General features: G+C 47.4%; 1 protein-coding gene across 4 annotated transcripts in view; it reads right to left on the reverse strand.

The window, feature by feature from the left end:
• The window catches only part of NEK1 (NIMA related kinase 1), a 2,768,493-nt gene that overhangs the window by 839,437 nt on the left and 1,910,847 nt on the right, over positions 1-18,209 (reverse strand). For all 4 annotated transcript variants that reach the window (XM_069631399.1, XM_069631400.1, XM_069631397.1 and 1 more), the window contains one exon: positions 17,513-17,653. In XM_069631399.1, coding sequence (XP_069487500.1) covers positions 17,513-17,653 — 141 coding nt within the window. The remainder of the gene's footprint in view (positions 1-17,512; positions 17,654-18,209) is intronic.

The raw sequence follows: 18,209 nt of genomic DNA on the forward strand, positions 1-18,209 counted from the left end.
CACACCTCAAACCAAGAGACCTTCTTGGGTTTCTTCGGAGTACTGAGATCAGTCAGAGGGGCAGCTATGGTATCATAGTCTGCCATGAAGTTTCAGTAATACCCTGTGAGACCTAAGAAGGCGCTCACTTCGGTTTATCTAGTGGAGGTAGACCAGTCTTGTACTGCTCGTACTTTTACTGGGTAGAGGCTGAATCCTCCCTCCTCCTACTTCATGCCCAAGATCCTTGTCCAATCTGGCACTTACTGGCCTTTATAGTCAAGTGGGCCTTCTGAAGAGCCTGTAATACTATTCTCAGGTGTTTCACATGTTCTTCCCAGGTGGCTCTGAAAGACATGCATTACTCACCGTAATAGCATTGATGATGATTATATCTGCTTAGATTCACATGCTGTGCATATGGTCCGACATCCAGTGGTAACCGCAGAGTATTGCATCTTGTCTTTCGAGGATCGAAAGGGGACGTCGGCATAGGCATGTCTGTAACACTATCCCTACCGTGACGTGTAGTGTAGTGTAGTGTACCGAAAATCCCTCAAGCGCCGAGGTCGCTCGTATTGTATTTTTTCTGCCATGCGGGCCCAAGGCTTATCGTGAGTACATAAAAGAGAGAAAGTAGTAAGACGTCTATGTTCCGTCCACCCGAGCGGGGAGGAAGGGTGGGCACATGTGAATCTAAGCAGACACAAACATCAAAAATGCTATTACGGTAATACAGGTCTTTTGATGCTTGTTAATCTGCTTAGAATCACATGCTGTGCATAGACTAGCAAGAAGTACCAGGAGTTGGAGGTGGGTTGTGAAAAGGAACAGTAGTGAAAAGATGTCTTAGTACTGCTTGTCCCACCTGAGAATCAAACCTAGAATGATTGTCTAGGCAATAGTGTTTTGTAAAGGTGTTTACAGGACTCTAGGGGAACATTTGCAATGAATGCTATGGAAGCCCCAGTGCCTCGAGTAGCATGTGCTCTAGGCTTGAAGGGCAGTTCTCTCTTAGCAAGAGTGTAACAAAGTGTGATGCATTTGACTACCCACCTTGAGATAGCTGACTTAGAGACAGGATGCCCTTCTTTCCCAGCTGCCATTGAAACGAAAATATTGGTTTGTTTTCCTCAGTGGTATTGTCCTTTCCAGGTAAAACATGACTGCCCTGCACACATCTAATGTGTGTAGGCTTCTTTTGGGCATGTTAGTGGGGCTCTGGAAGAAAGTGGGCACTTCTATTGACTGGTTCACGTGGAACTTGGAAATAAATGAAGGTGCAAATCGAGGGCGAGCGCGCCAAACCACCTTATCTCTGTGAATAGTAACAAAAGGAGGGCCTGTAGTTCACTAACCCTTCTTATAGAAGTGATAGCCACTAGGTAGGCTGTCTTATAGGTAAGGTCCTTTAGACTTGCCTTGTGCATAGGCTCAAAGGGGGACCCCATGTGTCTAGTTAGAATCACATGCAAGTCCCATCCGGGAGCTGGGTTTGAAATGGGGGGATGAATTCTCTTAACCTCTTCCATGAAAGCCTTGTTAACTGGCATTTTCCACCACAACACTTTTTGTTGTGACGTAGTGTAGGCTGAGAGTGCAGCTAAGTGAACCTTTAGTGAATTAAAAACTAGGCCTGAATCCAGTAAGTGGGTCAGGTACAATACAATGCGAGTAGGGGAGCAGTCAATGGGATTGACACCCTTGGCATTACACCAGATAACAAAGCGTTTCCATTTACTGGAATAGCAGTATTGGGTGTTGGGTTTTCTCGCTTCCCTGAGATTTTCCATACATCTCTGAGAGAGTTGAAGGTGTCCGAACTCTAGGACCTCAGGAGACAGGCTGCTAAATTCAGAGTTTGCAGACACGGATGCAGTGTTTCTCCCCTGTCCCGAGACAACATGTTGTAGGGGGCAGGGCAGTTTCATAGGAGGGGAGAGGGACATCTCCATCAGATGAGAGAACCAGGGTTGAGGGCCCACATGGGGGCCACCAATATCATGGTGACTGGTTCCCGGTTCATCTTGTGCACAATCTTGTTGATTAAGTGAGTCAAGGGGGCTAGGGGGATAGATGTGGGTGGGGGGCGGCGGAAACAAATTTCCCTGACCAGGTTATCCAGAGCCCGTTCCCCTTGGAGCGGTTCTGTGGGTACCTGGAGGCGTAATCTTGGCATTGAGCGTTCTCCAGAGTTGCGAACAAGACGATCTCTGGGAAGCCCCAAACTTTGGAGACAATGTCTTCGTGTAGTCACCATTGGTACTCTACGGGCAGTGGGAAATCTCTGCTGAGCATGTCTGCCAGAAGATTGAGTTCCCCTGGAACGTGTTGGGACAACAGGAACATCCTGTGTTTGAGAGCCCATATCCAAATGTTTTGGGACAGCTTGGATAGCCCTGGAGAGTGTGTCCCCCCCCTTGCTTGTTCAGGTAGTACATGGCTGTTTGTCAAGATCAGGACTGTCTTCCCCTGTAACTATATCTGAAAGGCTTTCAGTGCTTTGAATACTGCTAATGGCTCCCTCAGATTTATGTGGCCATGCGTCGTCTGCTGAAGCAGGTGAGCCTCCCACCCTGTGAGAGATGCGTCGGTCCTGAGAGTGGCTTCTACTGCGGGGGTGGTGAAGGTTTTACCCTTCAAGAGGTTTTCTCTCGACCACCACTGCAGAGAGATAAGGAGAGCTGGTGAGACAACTACCAGATCTTCCCATTGTCCGCTGGCCTGACACCACTGCCTGTTGAGCCACTCTTGCATGGGACGCATGAGCAGACGCGCGTGAGGAACTAAGTAAATGCAGGACGCCATCATTCCTAACAGTTGCACGGCCTTGCATACCAGCACTTCCCACTGGCTACATACAGAGGGATCTGAAACAGCATGTTTTGAACCCGCTTGTTGGAGGGGAAGACAAGGCCGACTTTTGTCCTAATTAGAGCCCCTAGAAACTGTTTGACTTGACTGGGGTCTAGACTGGATTTCTTCTCGTTGAAGGAGAATCCCAGAATGAATGAGAGGTCTATTGTCTTCTGAGTGTTCAATAGGCATGTTTCGTAGGACTCCCCTGTTCTGAGCCAGTCGTCGAGGTAAGGGTAAACCCGGGAGGATAGCTCAGTGGCAACATGCTCACCTTGAAAGCAAGACACAAAGCAACAAAATGTTCAATCCCCGGGTCCGCGCTTAGAAACCTCTCGGTATTTAAGCTTATTATAAATATACGACTATAACAACAACAAAAAAAAATCTGCAACAGCGCCTCGATGCCCCCGGGCTGTGTGAGCACTTTCAAAATGCAAATAAATAAATAAACTGGGACGGATAGTGTGCACAGGTGTGCTGCTGCTACTGCCAGTACCTTTGTAAAGACCCTTGGTGCCGAGGCAATGCCAAAGGGGAGTACTTTGAACTGATGGCGCTTGTCCTCTTTCATGAACCGCAGGTATTTTCAGTGCGCTGGCACCATTGAAATATGAAAGTATGCATCTTTCATATCCAGTGTTGCCATGTAATTCCCCTGTTTCAACAGCGGGATTACTTCCTGTAAAGTGACCATACAAAACCTTTGAGGTTTGACAAACTTGTTAGCTGGGCGCAAATCTAGCAGAGGGCGCATGGCGAGATCCTTTTTGGGTACAAGGAAGTACACTGAATAAATACCCTTGTTTACTTGTAGAATAGGGACGACTTCTATGGTGTCCTTTCCTAGAAGGGTCTTGATCTTGGCGGTCTGAATTTGGGTGGTCGGGCAAATTCTATACAGTACCTGTGGGCCATCTTCTTGAGTACCCACTGGTCTGTTATCCCCTCCCATGCAGTAAGGAAAAATGTTAACCTCCCCCCGACCGGGGTTGCATGGGAGGGGACGTGGAGCCTCTGGGGGTGGAACCTCGTCATCTACCTTTCCCAAGCCGCTGTCCTCTGGGTGGATAAGTGGTGGAGGTATTAGACCCTTGTCCCGAATTCCAGTTGTTTCCTGGAGTATACTGGTTCTGGGAAAATCAAGACCGTCCGCGAAAGGACCGGCGGGAGCCGCTTCCTCTCTGAGCAGAGGGTTTCTGGCTAATCTGTTGCAGGGACTTGTGTCTCATGTCCTTTCTTAGCTGTTTCAAGAGCATCGTCCACTGCCTTGCCTAACAGGTTGGTCTCCTCAACGGGTTTGTTAATCAGTGCGGCTTGGGTCTCTGGTTTGAAACCAGAGTTCCACAGCCATGCATGTAACTTGAGCAAGGTACCTTGTGCCAGGGTTCTCCTCGCTGTCTTGGCAGCGTCTAGAGTGTTTTTGAGCACATTCTGGTTCACCTGCTTGCCTTCGGAAACAATGGCGAGTAACTTGGTCCTTGTAGGTTCTGGCACTTACTGAAGGCCTTCTTGCAGGAGGTTCCACTGGACGTCTGCATAGCTGGCCAATAGCGTGGTGTTATTGGTTATATGGGTGGTAACGCAGCAGCCCTTGTTACCCTTTTTCAGAGTGCATAAAGTCTCTTGGATTCCTCATCGGGTGGTGCCTCATGTAGTCAGGGGAAAACCAGCCTGTTTTCTAGTAGTGGTATCCACTAACAAATCTGGAGTGGCATGACCCTTCATCTAGGCAGGGTCGGTCTGAGAAGGCCGAAACAGCTTCTCCACCCTGGTCTGGGCCGGCATCAACAAAGAAGGTGCCAATCTCCTCTTGATTGAGTTCAACAAGGGGATGGGAGGTTTTTCTTTGAGTATATCCTCCACAAAATCAGAATCTGGTAAGGCCTCTTGAGTGGCGAACTGAAAATGGTCAGCCGCCTTCTTCAAGATGGCGTTCAACGCCATCTGGTCATCCATTGGGGAGGCTTGCAGAGCCGGAGTGGGGGGGGGGGGTCTATGCACAGGACATCTGGGTCCTGGGTGGGAGTAGCGGACATCCAGGGTTGAGCATCAACCCGACGGCTGTCCTCCTAATTGTCCTTAAGACCTGTCTGATCATCCACATTGTAGTTTTCCAGAAAGGTGCCATCTTCATCCTGATCATAAGTGTCCATAACATCCTCATCTGTGAGGACACAAGTAAACTCCTCATGTGGATCTTCCAAGGTCCTTTGAAACTTGGATACAAGAGTATAAGCAAAGTCTTTGAGGACTCTTGGGAGGAAGGTCCTCAGAATAAGACACACATTTTTCTAATCTGTCCATACAGCCCTCAAATGTCTCCCTGGTCCGTGAGGATGACTCAGAGGGGTCCTGGGGAGGAAAGGGTGAGCACCACACACCGTGGGTAATAATAAGCAGCGCTCAGATACCTGAGGGTTCGTAGCGCTATATAAATGCCAGATTATTATTATTATTATCATCTTCCCTGTGATGTAGAGATGTTTCCCCTAATGTGCCTGATAAAGGCGAAGGACTCAACGTAGTCCTGGCAGGGTTCGGGCGCTGTGGTGTGTCCCTCGAGAAGTCTCTTGGCCGTTTCTTTGTGCTTCACCGCTTTCTTCGACCGCTCCTTCAGTCTAACTGCCAAAGTAATCCTTGTAATGCTATCGGCAATGGTCAGAGAATCCAGGCGGTCTACTGGCTGAACCGGAGGCTGAGCGGTGGATTTCGACGCCACCGGATGAACCGGGGCCTGAGCGGTGGATTTTGCTGCCACCCGGGTCTTAGGCTGCGTCTGTGCTTCCTCCTGGAGTGCCTCGACATCCGTGTCTCTTCTAACTTTTGCGCCCTTTACTTTGGATTACCCAGTCGAAGGCCGCGACTGCGGTTGCAGGGAAGGCTGCCGATCATGCCGATCAGAGGATCCTGAAGATTTCAACGGTTCCGTTGGTGCTTTGGTACGCCTCGACAGTGCCGCCGATGCAGAACCTTAGGTTGTGTGTTTGGTGTTATGATCGTGTGAGCACCCGCCGCCGAGTGTTTTCCCCATAGTGTGACTCGCGTCAGGCCTGGTGGGGTCAGGTAAGGGCGTCGCGATTCCGAAACCAGTGCGCAGTTAGTCAATGGCTTCTGACACAGAGGGCTAGTCATCGCTAGTGCCCCCATTACTTTAGCGGGTTGCAACAATGGGGGAAGAACATTCGGCCTGCGACATGCCGTAGGCTACCAACTGCTTTAAGCGGTGCTCCTTAAGTGTTTTAGGGAGCAGGAGTCTACAGGCCACGCAACTCGCTTCGTTGTGGTCAAAGGGCAGACAATTGTCGCACCAAGGATATTTGGCCCTGCACAAGGGACACAATCTAAATGGCGTCTTTTCCATAGCAAAAGACAATTAGAGCGATGAGAAAACCCAGGGAGCAGAGAGGGTGAACGAGGAAAGGCATACTTCTTAAGGATATGTCCACCCTGACCCCACTCTCCCTACTGTGTAGGCCGGCCAGAAGGCCCGGCCATGTGGACGGCAGTGCCACCAGGATCAACAGGCATCGAAAGTCTGCAGCAGTCTTCGCCGTTGTTTCACAGGATTCAACAGTCGAAGTGACTTAACGGGAATAACGACAAAGTCGATAATAATGACAATCACGCTATCTTTATGTAAGAGCTCCGCATTAGGGCGACCAGTAATCTGGGCGGACAAACAATCTGAGGGACCTCGCGCTTGAGGGATTTTGGGTACACTACACATCACGGTAGGGATAGTGTTACAGACACGCCTATGTCGACGTCGCCTTTCAATCCTCGAAAGACAAGATACAATACTCTGCGGTTACCACTGGATGTCGGACCATATGCACAGCATGTGATTCTAAGCAGATTAACAAGCATCAAAAACTGCTCTATCATGCATATATGCTATGCAGAATTCATCCAACCCATTTAGGACATGATTCACCAGCCTTTGAAAAGTAGCAGGTGCATTCTTTAACCAAAAGGGCATTAAACTGAACTGGTAAAGGCCCGGTAAAGGCCCTCTAGTGTTCAGAATGCTCTATTCTCCTTGGAATGTTCTGCTAGGGCCAATACCCTGCAGTGAGGTCAAATGTGCTGAGGTACTTGGAGGCGCCCACTGTATCCACCAGGTCATCAGTTCTAGGCGAGGGGTGAGCATCTGTCCAGGTGACAACATTCATAGCCCTGTAAACCACACAGAACCTCAGTTCAGAGGTACCCGCTTTTGGCTCCAGAACCACAGGACTGGACCATGGACTACTAGAGGGTTCAATCACCCCAAGATCTAACATCTTGTTGACCTCTGTCTTCATGCACCATCTCACCTTGTCGGACATCCAGTACCTTCTACTTTTGGTAGGTACACTGTCCCCTGTGCCAATTTCGTGTTTGCACCAAGATGTCAAACCAGGAGTCAGAACAAGGAGGAGAACTGCCTAAGCAAAGTTCTTACTTCTTCTTGCTGGATAGGAGTCAGATGAGGGGCCACTTTGACACCCTAAATGTAGCCATCTGAAGGGCTACCTTGGAACAAGTCAGGCAGAGGATTGGAGTCTGTTAGGGAGAAGTCTCATTTATGGCTAATTTCCCTCATCTAGTGAGTCCCCCAGCAGCTTTGCTGGACTTCTGGAGTTAATTTTTTTCACTTGGTAAGAGTGTGAGCTTTTCCCCCACTCTTAACCATGTTTTGCCACGTGTCTTTACCTGTTTCTATGATTGTGGACTCTGAGGTACACCACTTCAGTAGTCCCCTTCTTTTGTGTGTTACACAGCACCTTCAGTGCACTGACAGAGGGTTGTCTTTTAGACTTCCCACAACTCCATTTCTGGGGCTGACTACAGTCCCCCAGAAAAGGGTGAAGTTGCCATTAACTTTACTTAGTCAATTTACCACAGATCCAGTACACCCCATCTTCCATGGAGTACTGGAAAGGGTTACTTCATACCCCTTTGTATCTGTACCTCCTAGAGCATTGTTTCGCTCTTTTAACATTTAGAATTGGATGGTGGCAGTGGTATCTAACCTAACCTTTCTACCACGATTATACTATATAAACATTGTATTGTTTTAGGCTATTATATTAGCCTCAAACTGAAACCCGCTGACCAAATACTTTTTCTTTTGGCTCCGGTCGGGTTTATTAGCCATTTCTTTTTGTTAAAGTCCTTCTTGTGTTTTACTTTGCACGGCAAACCAGGTTTGCCTCCTTTGTTCACTGTCTTTTGGCAGGCTTCTCCTCAGAAACCCTCCTCCAGGCGCCTGGGTGTCTAGGTGGGCTGAATGTGAGGGAGGGGTGTAGTCACCCCCTGCACAGAGTATCCTAGGAAACCCAATCGCACTTTGCCATGATTGGCTGAGGTGGTTGTCTGGGCCAGACAACCCCCTTGCTGCGTGATTGAGAGTCATGCTGTGTGAATGGGGGATTTTCGCATAAAAGGCAGGTCTCTTGGGCTAGAAGTCAGAGTCGTCACTGGAACTACAAGGAACCGAAGAGAAGCAGAGAGAACAACGGCTGCTGCAACTACCCCGTCCCGGTGAAGCCCTGCTGCAGTCCTGAGCTATCTACCCTCCGACGACCCGAGAAGATCCAGTCCGGAGTCTTCTTCCCTTGAGCTTGGTGGTGATAACCAGCTCATCTTCCACAGCCAGAGGATCCTCTTCTTGGTTGAAATCGCTGCACACGGCTGTAGTGGTCCGGAAAGCCATCTGAAGAGCCTCTCCTGTTTTTAAGGAGCACACCTTTTATTCATCGTCGCTGCTGCCGGCTTCATCCCTGTGAGGAACAACTGCCAGGGCACCATCTTCTCCATTGAATAAGGTACTGTATACACAAATAGTGTTCTCTGATTCTGTTTGCCTTGACAAAAGTATTGCCTATGATTTTTGCCCCCAACTCTGTCTGGTTAACCCAGGTGCTAAGTGTGTTTTTGCCCCGGTAACAATTCTTGCCACGGATACACGTTTCTTTAGTAAGACCGAACTGTCATTACTGTCAAAAAGTGATCGCAAGTGTATTCCCAGTAACGTCTCTTGTTTCGCTACACCGGTCAGTCAAAACACAGGACACTTACCTTTGATTAGAGTGTCCCAAAGTGAATTGGTTGGTTGTAGTATATTTTTCGTGTAGTTTTGAATTAATAGAAGAGTTGTGTTTATAATGAATGGTTTAAAAATAAATGTACTTATATTTTTCTACCTGAAACCTTGAGTCAGTGTTTGCTTGAGTCACACTAATTGTGGTCCCTTTGTGTAATCTCTGCTACTGCTCATATACTCTTGAGATAAGCCTGGCTGCTCCGCTACTGCTACCATTTTATCATAGTAGTACTGGCTTGTACCAAAGGTAAAACTTGTATTACCACTTGTAGTCTTAATTGTGTATAGTGGTCCCTAAGGGCACTGTTAGGCAGAAACCTGTGCAGTTCCCTTAGGGACCACTGCAAAAGATTTAAGACTACAGGTGTTTGGCAGTAAACCCACTTGGTAGCAGTCCGTACCACACAGATTCACTTGGTAGCTGTGGCTGAGCATTCAGACTTCCCTCAAGAAGAGTTAGGCAGTATACAGAGCATACAAGATAGGTACAGAAATACAGTAGCACAAGCAAACACTGACCAGAGCTTGGGTGTAAAAGTATATACTTATTTACTTAACACACACTTATAAAACACACTAGCACTAAATTGGTAAAATAAGTTCAAAACACAATCACTATTATCATATGTACATCCCTGATTACTTGTTGGACAAGTCTTAGTTAACACCACTTATTTCCAGACAGAGGTGAGCGCTTAACGTTCAATGGCACTCCAACAAGTTAGATAAAAAGGGAGGGAAAAGCAGAATTATGGAAGCATACACACTAAACACTTTTTAAAGACCCACAGCAAGTTTAGGAAGGCACAGTCTACTGGTGAGCAAGGAAGTTTGGGTGCCAGGCCCACTTTCAAAGGAGCCAGGCGGAAGATGCCCAAGATCAGAGTTACACAGAGTCTTCAAAGTTTGTGGAGCTAGTTCGAAAAAGGTTTAGTTCAGTGCAGAAAAGTTAGCTAAGGTGTCCCAGGCTAACCAAGGTTCGAGAGACGAGGATTTAATACACCCCGTTCAAACGGTTGCAAGGGAAGCCAGGCGGAACACGGTACCTTAAATGGAGAGGATCCTCCAGCGGGGGCAGTTGTTCCTGGCAGCGGGTGCAAGTCGCAGCGTCGCCCAGAGGAAGAGAAGATCTTGTCGTGGAGGAAGGATGAAGGTCGTTGCACTGCCAGGGACGAAACCAGCCACGGAGTTCTCCGGTACAAAGGTACTACCCTTTCGGTTCGCGGTAGTGGTGAAAACGTGGTATCCCTGTTGCCGGGGTGCTTGGCACAGGCAAGGCGGCCACAAGCTGCTCCAGGAAGGCGAAAAGAAGGTAGACTGGTTATCCCCACCAGTCGAAGGAAGAAGACTCTCCGGGCTGCAGATCTCCTCTGTCGTTGGGAAAAGTGGTGAGACGGTTCAGCAGGGCTCCACCGGTGGTGTCGTCGTAGCAGGTCGGCTCAGCTTCTCCCTCCTCGGATTCTTAGGTCCTGTGGCGACTTCTGAAGTTCCAGTCCCCAAAGCCCTGCTTTTATGCAGCACACCCCCATTCACTCAGCCTAGCTGTCACTCAAACATGCTAAGTGGTTGGGCCAATCACACAAGAGTGCGACTTGAGTTACCAAGGTAACTCAGTCCAGGGTGCCTAAACCCCCTCCCACACCCCCTGTGGTACCCAGACAGAGTGGCACCACTTTTGGAGGCTTCTGTGGAGAAGCCCGCCAAAAAGTGGTACAAAGGGCTCGACTTGGGTTGGAGTCACAGAAGAGAACACAAACGCCATTTTAGAATCGAGTTCTGGCAAAAAATACCAACCAGCAAATTATTATTAAATAAATAAACCGGCGGTATGTTCGAGGCTATAAGAATTAAATAATTAAAGTTGGTAGCCTCGAACAATGGGAAAATCCCATAGAAATATATTCACGGTCGAATATAAAAAGTAGTATCCACTGCCACCAGCCAAAACTCGACCAGGGGGAACAGAGACGTGCACCCTCGAACAACAGACCCTGGGGCAATCAAATTGCCCCGACCAGTACGTCCACAATATGATGGTTTGTACTGGTTTCTGTTCATAATTTGGGACTAGCAAAGCCAATGGTGACTTTACATGCCCTGGGAGACAGTAGTCAGTCCCAGGGTACGGAGTCTATGTTGGGGGGTCGCTACGACACCCCTGGGTTTCGGCACGGAGGGTGCTGTGTAACCCACATCAAAAAAACACATGAGACCCTATGGAGTAAAGGACCCCATAGCCCATAAAACACATGGAAACGTAAAGGAACACCTCAAATCATGTCTAAGAGTGGGATCAAAAGAATCTCACTCTTAGCAGGAGAGAAAAAAATAAACCCCAAAAATCCAGCAAAGCTGCTGGGGGACTCACTAGGTTTGGGAAATTAGCCTTACAGAGAATTCTCCCTAACAGGCACTGCACAGGATTCTGCCTGACAGAGTCCTTTTCTTCTCTGCATGATGCGAAATATAGTGCTGCTATTTCAACTCTAGGGCTGAAAGCCTTCAGCCTATTTAGGAGCTATTTAGGAGCCTGACCTGGCCTCTTAATGTCCACTAAATAGTTTACCTCACCCAGATGCTACACAACTGTGCAAGGGCCTGACCATTTATCCTGTAGGGCCTTTGGCCTTATAGGGTTCATAATCAGGACTTCTTGGCCTGGGGTTAAGTGAATAAGTGAAGCCTTTTGGTCCTACCAATGTTTGACCAGAGCCTGACCTGCCTTCAATGTATCACTGGCATGGGCCATCAGAAAGACCATTTCCTTCCTCAACCCACGCACATAGTCTACTACATTGGTAGTGATGGCAGGAGTAGGCAGCTCCACCCTTCCTTGGCAATGGCCAGTGGTCCCTTAACAGGGTGACCAAAAAGAAGCTCAAAGGGGCTGAAACCAACACCCTCCTGACTGAGGTACCTCCGAGATCTACCACCAACAACTAAGCCATTAGTTCGTGGATGATAAGCCGATGAAAACTTTTAAGTGACTCCACCTCTTTCCACATAGCTTGCATGTACTTAGATATAATGTTGCTGCCTATGTCTGACAACTTCTTTAGGGAAGCCAACCCTAGTAACAATTACAAGTAAAGCTTTTGCAACTGACTTGGCAGTCACAGTCTTCAAATGGATGGCTGCAGGATATCTGGCAGCATGGTCAACCAGCACCAAGATAAACCTATTGCCAGAGGATGTCTGAGGGTCAAGAGGACCAACAATGTCGATACCTACCCTTTCAAATGGCACCCCCACCACAGGGAGTGGCACCAATGGTGCCTGGATTGTTGAGCCACTTTATCAGAAATCTGACAAGTGGCACAACTCCTACAATGGCCTTCTACCTGGACCTCCATCTTGGGCCAGTAGAAATGCATGGATAGCCTCTGCTTGGTTCTCTTGATCCCAAGGTGACCAGCTAGAGGAATGTCATACGCCAGTTGTAGGAGGGTCTTACTTGAAGGAGGAGCACCAACCTCCTATGGTCACCTTCAGTAGGCTCTTTGGGCTCACTGTACAGGAGCCCACCTTCCAAATAAATCCTATGTTTCCCAGGAGGTTCACCCTCAAGCTGGGAACAGGCCCATCTCCTTAGGCCTTCTAAAGATGGGCACTAACGTTGGCCCTTACTAAACACTTCCCTATCAACACCAGCTTTAATCAATAAACGGAGTTCAGAATGGTCATGTGGGTTAAGAATTTTGGGCAGCACCTCTTCCTAGTTAGGTTCAGGTGCTTTGCCAACTACCTCCACTTCAGTGGCAGGTGAGCTAGGGGGAATATTTTCTTTCCCTCTTCTGAGTTTCTTGACTCCCTTAACCTTGGGTTTCCCCATTGGCTTCGGCCCAGCCTTCGACTTGGCCAGGGCAGCCTCTGTTTGTGACCTTGTGCATGGTCTATCTGCTGTGTCCCCCACAAGAACTAAGTCTCTGAGGTCATTTCCCGGCAGAACCTTTCCAGGGACTTGCCTCTGAACACTCTCAGGTATCCTTACTACTATACCATTAATGGTTAGATTTACAGGCATTACTGGGAACTTGAGAGAGGGGCCATCAGCTAACTTGGTGGGCATCAAGGGAGCTCTGGCAAAGCTCCTCTTGGTTAACCAAAGTGGAATCTGCCACAGTTCCGCTGGCCCACACTATCCCTAAGGGCAGGAGTGTCAACTCCATTGATTAGCACACTGTCTTTAAAGTAGTTCTTGGTATTATCCAGAATGCTAGCATAAGCCTCTGAAACTCTAGGCTCCCTGGAACCCAGGGATAGTAAGACTACTTCAGACTATCTTGCTGGGAAAGAAGTCTGAAGAGTAGGATGATTCTGTGACAATTTCTTCCTCCTCATAAGAGGGGAAGGCCAGACGCACAGAGTGGTCCACCAAGGTTTTGACCTTACATCTGGGGTCCCCCTTTCCGTGGTCACTTTCCCCACAAGCCACACACGATCCACTCGGTCTTTGGACACAGGGAGGCTCACTGTATCCAGAGCTATGCTTGGCAGGATGATTCTCACTATAATAAACATTCTCATGTGACTTACCCTGGATATGCTTTTTGTGGCTCTTATGGGAGGACGTTTTATCAGACCCCCCCCCCCCACCCTCCTTATCTTTGTGCTTTTTTCCCTCCTCCTGCTTACCAGGAGCAGGCTTGTCCTTATGGGACACTCTGTGTGACACTCATAAATTGTCTGCAATGGCTAACTTCTTTGTATCTATCTCCTCAGAATCAGCCAAGTGCTGCTTAGGCTCAGGGGAACAAGAGGCAAAAATGTGTTCAGGCATGACTAACCAAATCATACCCTCAAAGATGGTGACTTCCACCCAGCCAGTCAGGTTTTTCAAGTAATCAGTTACATATGAGACCCAAGTACTATCTTCTTTCTTTTTGTAATCTCTGAATCGCTTCAAGTATTGGGCAGGAGTCTTCCCAAACTTTAAGACCAGAGTTTGCTTCAATTTTGCCAAGTCTTCTCTGACAGCCTTTGACATTGCCATAATGGCACTGCAGCCAGAATGGGGTAGTCGAATGAGCAAGCATGCAGTTTTATCAGCATCCACAACTTCTTGCACTTTACATGCATACACCAATGCAGTCAACCAATCCATGATGTCATTCTTGTCATCATACATACTAAGCAGATCTTTTGGGAACCTTGGATGAGAGGAGGAGCTAGATCCATTACCAGATCCTCTAGAGGAAATTGGCAAGCTCCAACTGGTGATCCCTGTCCTTCTGTTTCTCTGCTTGCTCCAGTTCTAGCTTAGCTATGCAGAATTCAAGCTCCTTTTGCTTAAACAGCAGCTCTTGTCTTTTGAATTCCAGCAGGGCCTCAGCCTCAGACCAAGCAAAAGCAGCACGGGACTCGACATCATCCCTACCATCATCTGTCTCCTCAATGACGGCAGCAACAGCCCTTCCAGCACTGTCATCGGAGGGACAAGCTGTGATCTGGAGTTCCTGCCATTCCATGATCTTTTGGATCATCTCCGCTTTTGTGCCAGAAGCGGACAAGCCTCTTTTCGCACAGATCTTCCTTCTCGTTTCTGTTTTGGAAGCACTCAAAGTTATGTCCGCAATTGCTTCCATGCTATAAGTGAGGCAGATGGATTACAGTTAAATTTAAACTAAGATCACTGCGTTTTCTGTGCAAGTATAACTTGGGTATTTCACCAGTGCGGAACATTGGGTACCTCCAATCTAATCCCACCACTGTACACCAATTTGTTAAGATGGATTTCTAAACTGTGACCTGGTGCACAGAAGTTTAGACCAATCTACGGTAGCTTGGCAGGCGGTCAAGACTAAGTCTCAGGGGGGTTGAGAGTGAGCGGAAGCCCACAATGAGCACACACAGTAAAACTACACATATTATTCTATACAGATATATATATCAAAAATACATTTATTATAGGCCTTACAAGTAAAAATGAATAAATCACAGTAATAATAAAACAGTTAGCATATACAAAATGCGATTAGCCTAATGCTGATGGAAGGGGAGACAAATACAACAACCTGCAACAGAAGGGGTAAGTTCAACACAGATATTGCATTAGGCAGTTTTTTGAAGTCAATCACTGTCTTATGCAGTCCAGCCCCAAGAAACGAGGAGCCTTATGCTCAAAGTACAGCAGTGGGTCAACAATGCACAGTTGTGTGCAAAGCGAAAAGCAAGCAAACTTCAGGGAGCTGTAGCTGTTCAGGAAGGGGGTTGAGGCGATGAAGAAAAAAGCCCTACTCCTTGAGGAGGGTCTACCCTTGCAGATAGAGCGACTTTCGGAGTCCTGGAATAGCTCGGGAGACCAGATGAGGCGAGTATCTTTTGAGGGATTCTTGAGCGTAAAAACCGCCAAGTACTCACCAATCCTCGACACAGTCCGGACCAAACTTTACCAGTCTAGTCCACTTCGCTAGTAGGTTTCACCCCTGCAGCTACAGGATGCTCCAGCTCTTAACGGCTGTGGGACGGGACGGTCGACCGTGGCGGGACAGTAGCCTTTACTCAGCCCTCGAAGAAAGGAGAAGGATAGTTCTGGTGCAACACATCTCAGGATACGGTGGGGCATGGCTGAAAGCACTTACAGAGACAGTCACCACAGCGGGGCAACACAGGGACCGCAAATGCTTGTGGTGTGGCACACACTCATAAGTCACGACCCAGAGGAGCCAGGACAATGAGGTTTGGCGGGAGAGAGCCCAGAACCACAAGCAAGCGATGCCCAGAGTCTCGAGTCTCGACTTGGGACAGCGGCACTCCTGTACGATACCACGGGTTTGAGCTGGTCAGTACACTGGATGGCCCAGGAACATTTCCAAAGATGCTCTTTGCAAGGGTAAGCCGGAGGTGCCAAGAGTAGTTGGTCCCACTACTCCAAAGATTCGAAGCGCCCTTGCAGGCCTTGTTGGTATGATACAAAAGCACGGATCCGACGGGATCAGGGCGCCAAACCTTCCAGCACGTCTCTGGCTGTTCCACGAGTCTGCTCCTTCATTCAGGATACTTGGCTCCTTCTGTAGTTCAGTGTAGTTCAGTGTGAACTTCAGGTGATAGAGCTGGAATAGATGCAGAGCCCCTTCTCTTATCCAAGATTCGTTTTGCGCCCAAATCCCAGATAACCAATGGAAGATCTGCTCTCTTGCATGCACGCCAGGCGTGGGCCAATTATGGCCCATGGTGGTTCCAGTCATTCAGGCCTACGAGACATACTGGCACCAGTAGTGGGTATCAGGTATTAATATCGTCACATATATGGTCGCCGTAAATAATATCGCTGGGAAAATGTTGTGGCGATATTATTTGGGTGACCATATATGTGGCGATAGGGGCAAGAAAAAAAAAAAAAACATTCTTTTTAGAAAACGCTAGTGGGTTCCATGTAATAATGTCGCTACAAAAACGACAATTTTTCGGCCATATTTTTGTATGGCGATATTTTTGTGGCGACATTATTACATGGAACCCAGTAGTGTGGATTGGGACCAGACAGTCCAAAGCCTCCCCCTGGGCACTAGCACACGTGACACGCAGGAGCCCTAGAAAGATGTGGTTTTCGCTGAAGGATGCATGCCCAAATAAGGAATACCTGGGTCTCTTGACCTGGGGGAAGGCAAAGGGACAAAATGGCCAAAGGATAGAACAAAAGACTTCCCACAATCTTGGGCCAGAACCCAGTATGGTCCATATAAACCAAGTAAAAATACTTAAAAAGTAAACTCCTGCCACCAGTTTGTCCTAGGCACACTTGTACAAACACCGAAAAATCATTAGAGGGTGGCTAGGGCCATAAAACAAGAGGACCCCTATGCGCGGTACTGTCAGGTACTTGGCACATAGAACAAAAGTTACCAAGCAATGGCCACATAGTCAAAAACTAACGGAAACAGTTTCCCAGTACTGAAGGATGTGTCAGTTTAATCATAACAAATGAGCAAAAGCCTAGGGGAGTGCAGTTGAAGGCTGTGCGCCACTGGAAAAAGTCAGGTTAGGTAAGCCAAACAAAAGCAAAAAGTTTGGGGTGTCCATAAATGGAGGGAAAATTGCACTTAAGGAAAATCTTTCCTAACAGGTGCCACCACACCGAGCTCCATAAATGACATTTTCTATTAATAATCCTGATAAGGCTTAATCCCAGAAGTCTTCAGAGGCAAAAGTGGAATAAAGCTCAGTAAAACTGAAAAAAGATTTGGCTTGCAAGTGGGAGAAAAACGAGAAGAGGTGGAATTTAAAAATGCAATCATTATCGTGGCAAAGTTTGGCTGTAGCTGCGCCAACACTTCCTCGTATATGTTCAAAGATTTTTATAACCTGTCTGCACCAGCAGTTCTTTCAAAAGGGGAGGAATATCTCTATTAGACACATACATATAATACAATAACAAGTGTTGAAGATAATTTGCAACCATGTCATTATAATACAATATTTGCATGTAGATTATACCGTCAACCATAGAATAGAATATGAGACTGGGGAAAGGGGTTATTGCTCACTCACTTCACTTCATTTAAACAACCATTACCCTAAGCAGAGTCCTTATAAAAGTACTTAAAAATGTTTGCAGGCATTTCTGACAGGCATTTTACTACTCACCATTTGCGCTCAGCAGCAATTGTGTCTGACATTGTATTTCCGCTTCACCGAGGACCTTCAACACAGAATCTGGGCTTTTCCTCCAAACCCTTCTATGTGCCTCATCAACATCTAGTTTCAGGACCTCCCCGGTGTTACTGTCTGCAAAATTAAAACAATATATCAAGGTCTCGGCATACCGCAAAATAGAAATTGATGGTAAGAGTAGAGAAATCAAAGACTGATATCTCCAGAATTAATCAGACAATAGAAAACATTTTCGGTCATTCAATTTAAAGTAATACTCTACCACCACACTTTAAAGCTTGTACATTTTCAGAATGCAAAATATCTAGTTGCCTATATACACATTTCTTAAGATAAGATGTTTGCCTCCTCGCTGCCCCATTTAAAACCATGCTGTTCAAGCATGCCTTTGATATAAAACAGCCTGGATTTTATCATTTTCGTATTAGCACACGCTAAGACCATAAAGGCAACAGTGCTTGCATGAATTTATTACAAAACAAGACAGAAAAGAAGACCAGCAACACACAGAAGGAGAGAACCCGCAGTCCATGCGCCCGGGATAAAGTCACGCCCCCATGCGGGACAACCTCTCCACAGAAAAACAGCACTAAACCACAACAAACTCGGGCAGTTCGACATGGAATTCTTTTCAGCGTGCTATTCAGGTGATGTTTCTGGGGCATCCACT

This window comes from Ambystoma mexicanum, chromosome 6q, assembly GCF_040938575.1.
Source record: "Ambystoma mexicanum isolate Mex_15411 chromosome 6q, UKY_AmexF1_1, whole genome shotgun sequence".
Taxonomy (NCBI): domain Eukaryota; kingdom Metazoa; phylum Chordata; class Amphibia; order Caudata; family Ambystomatidae; genus Ambystoma; species Ambystoma mexicanum.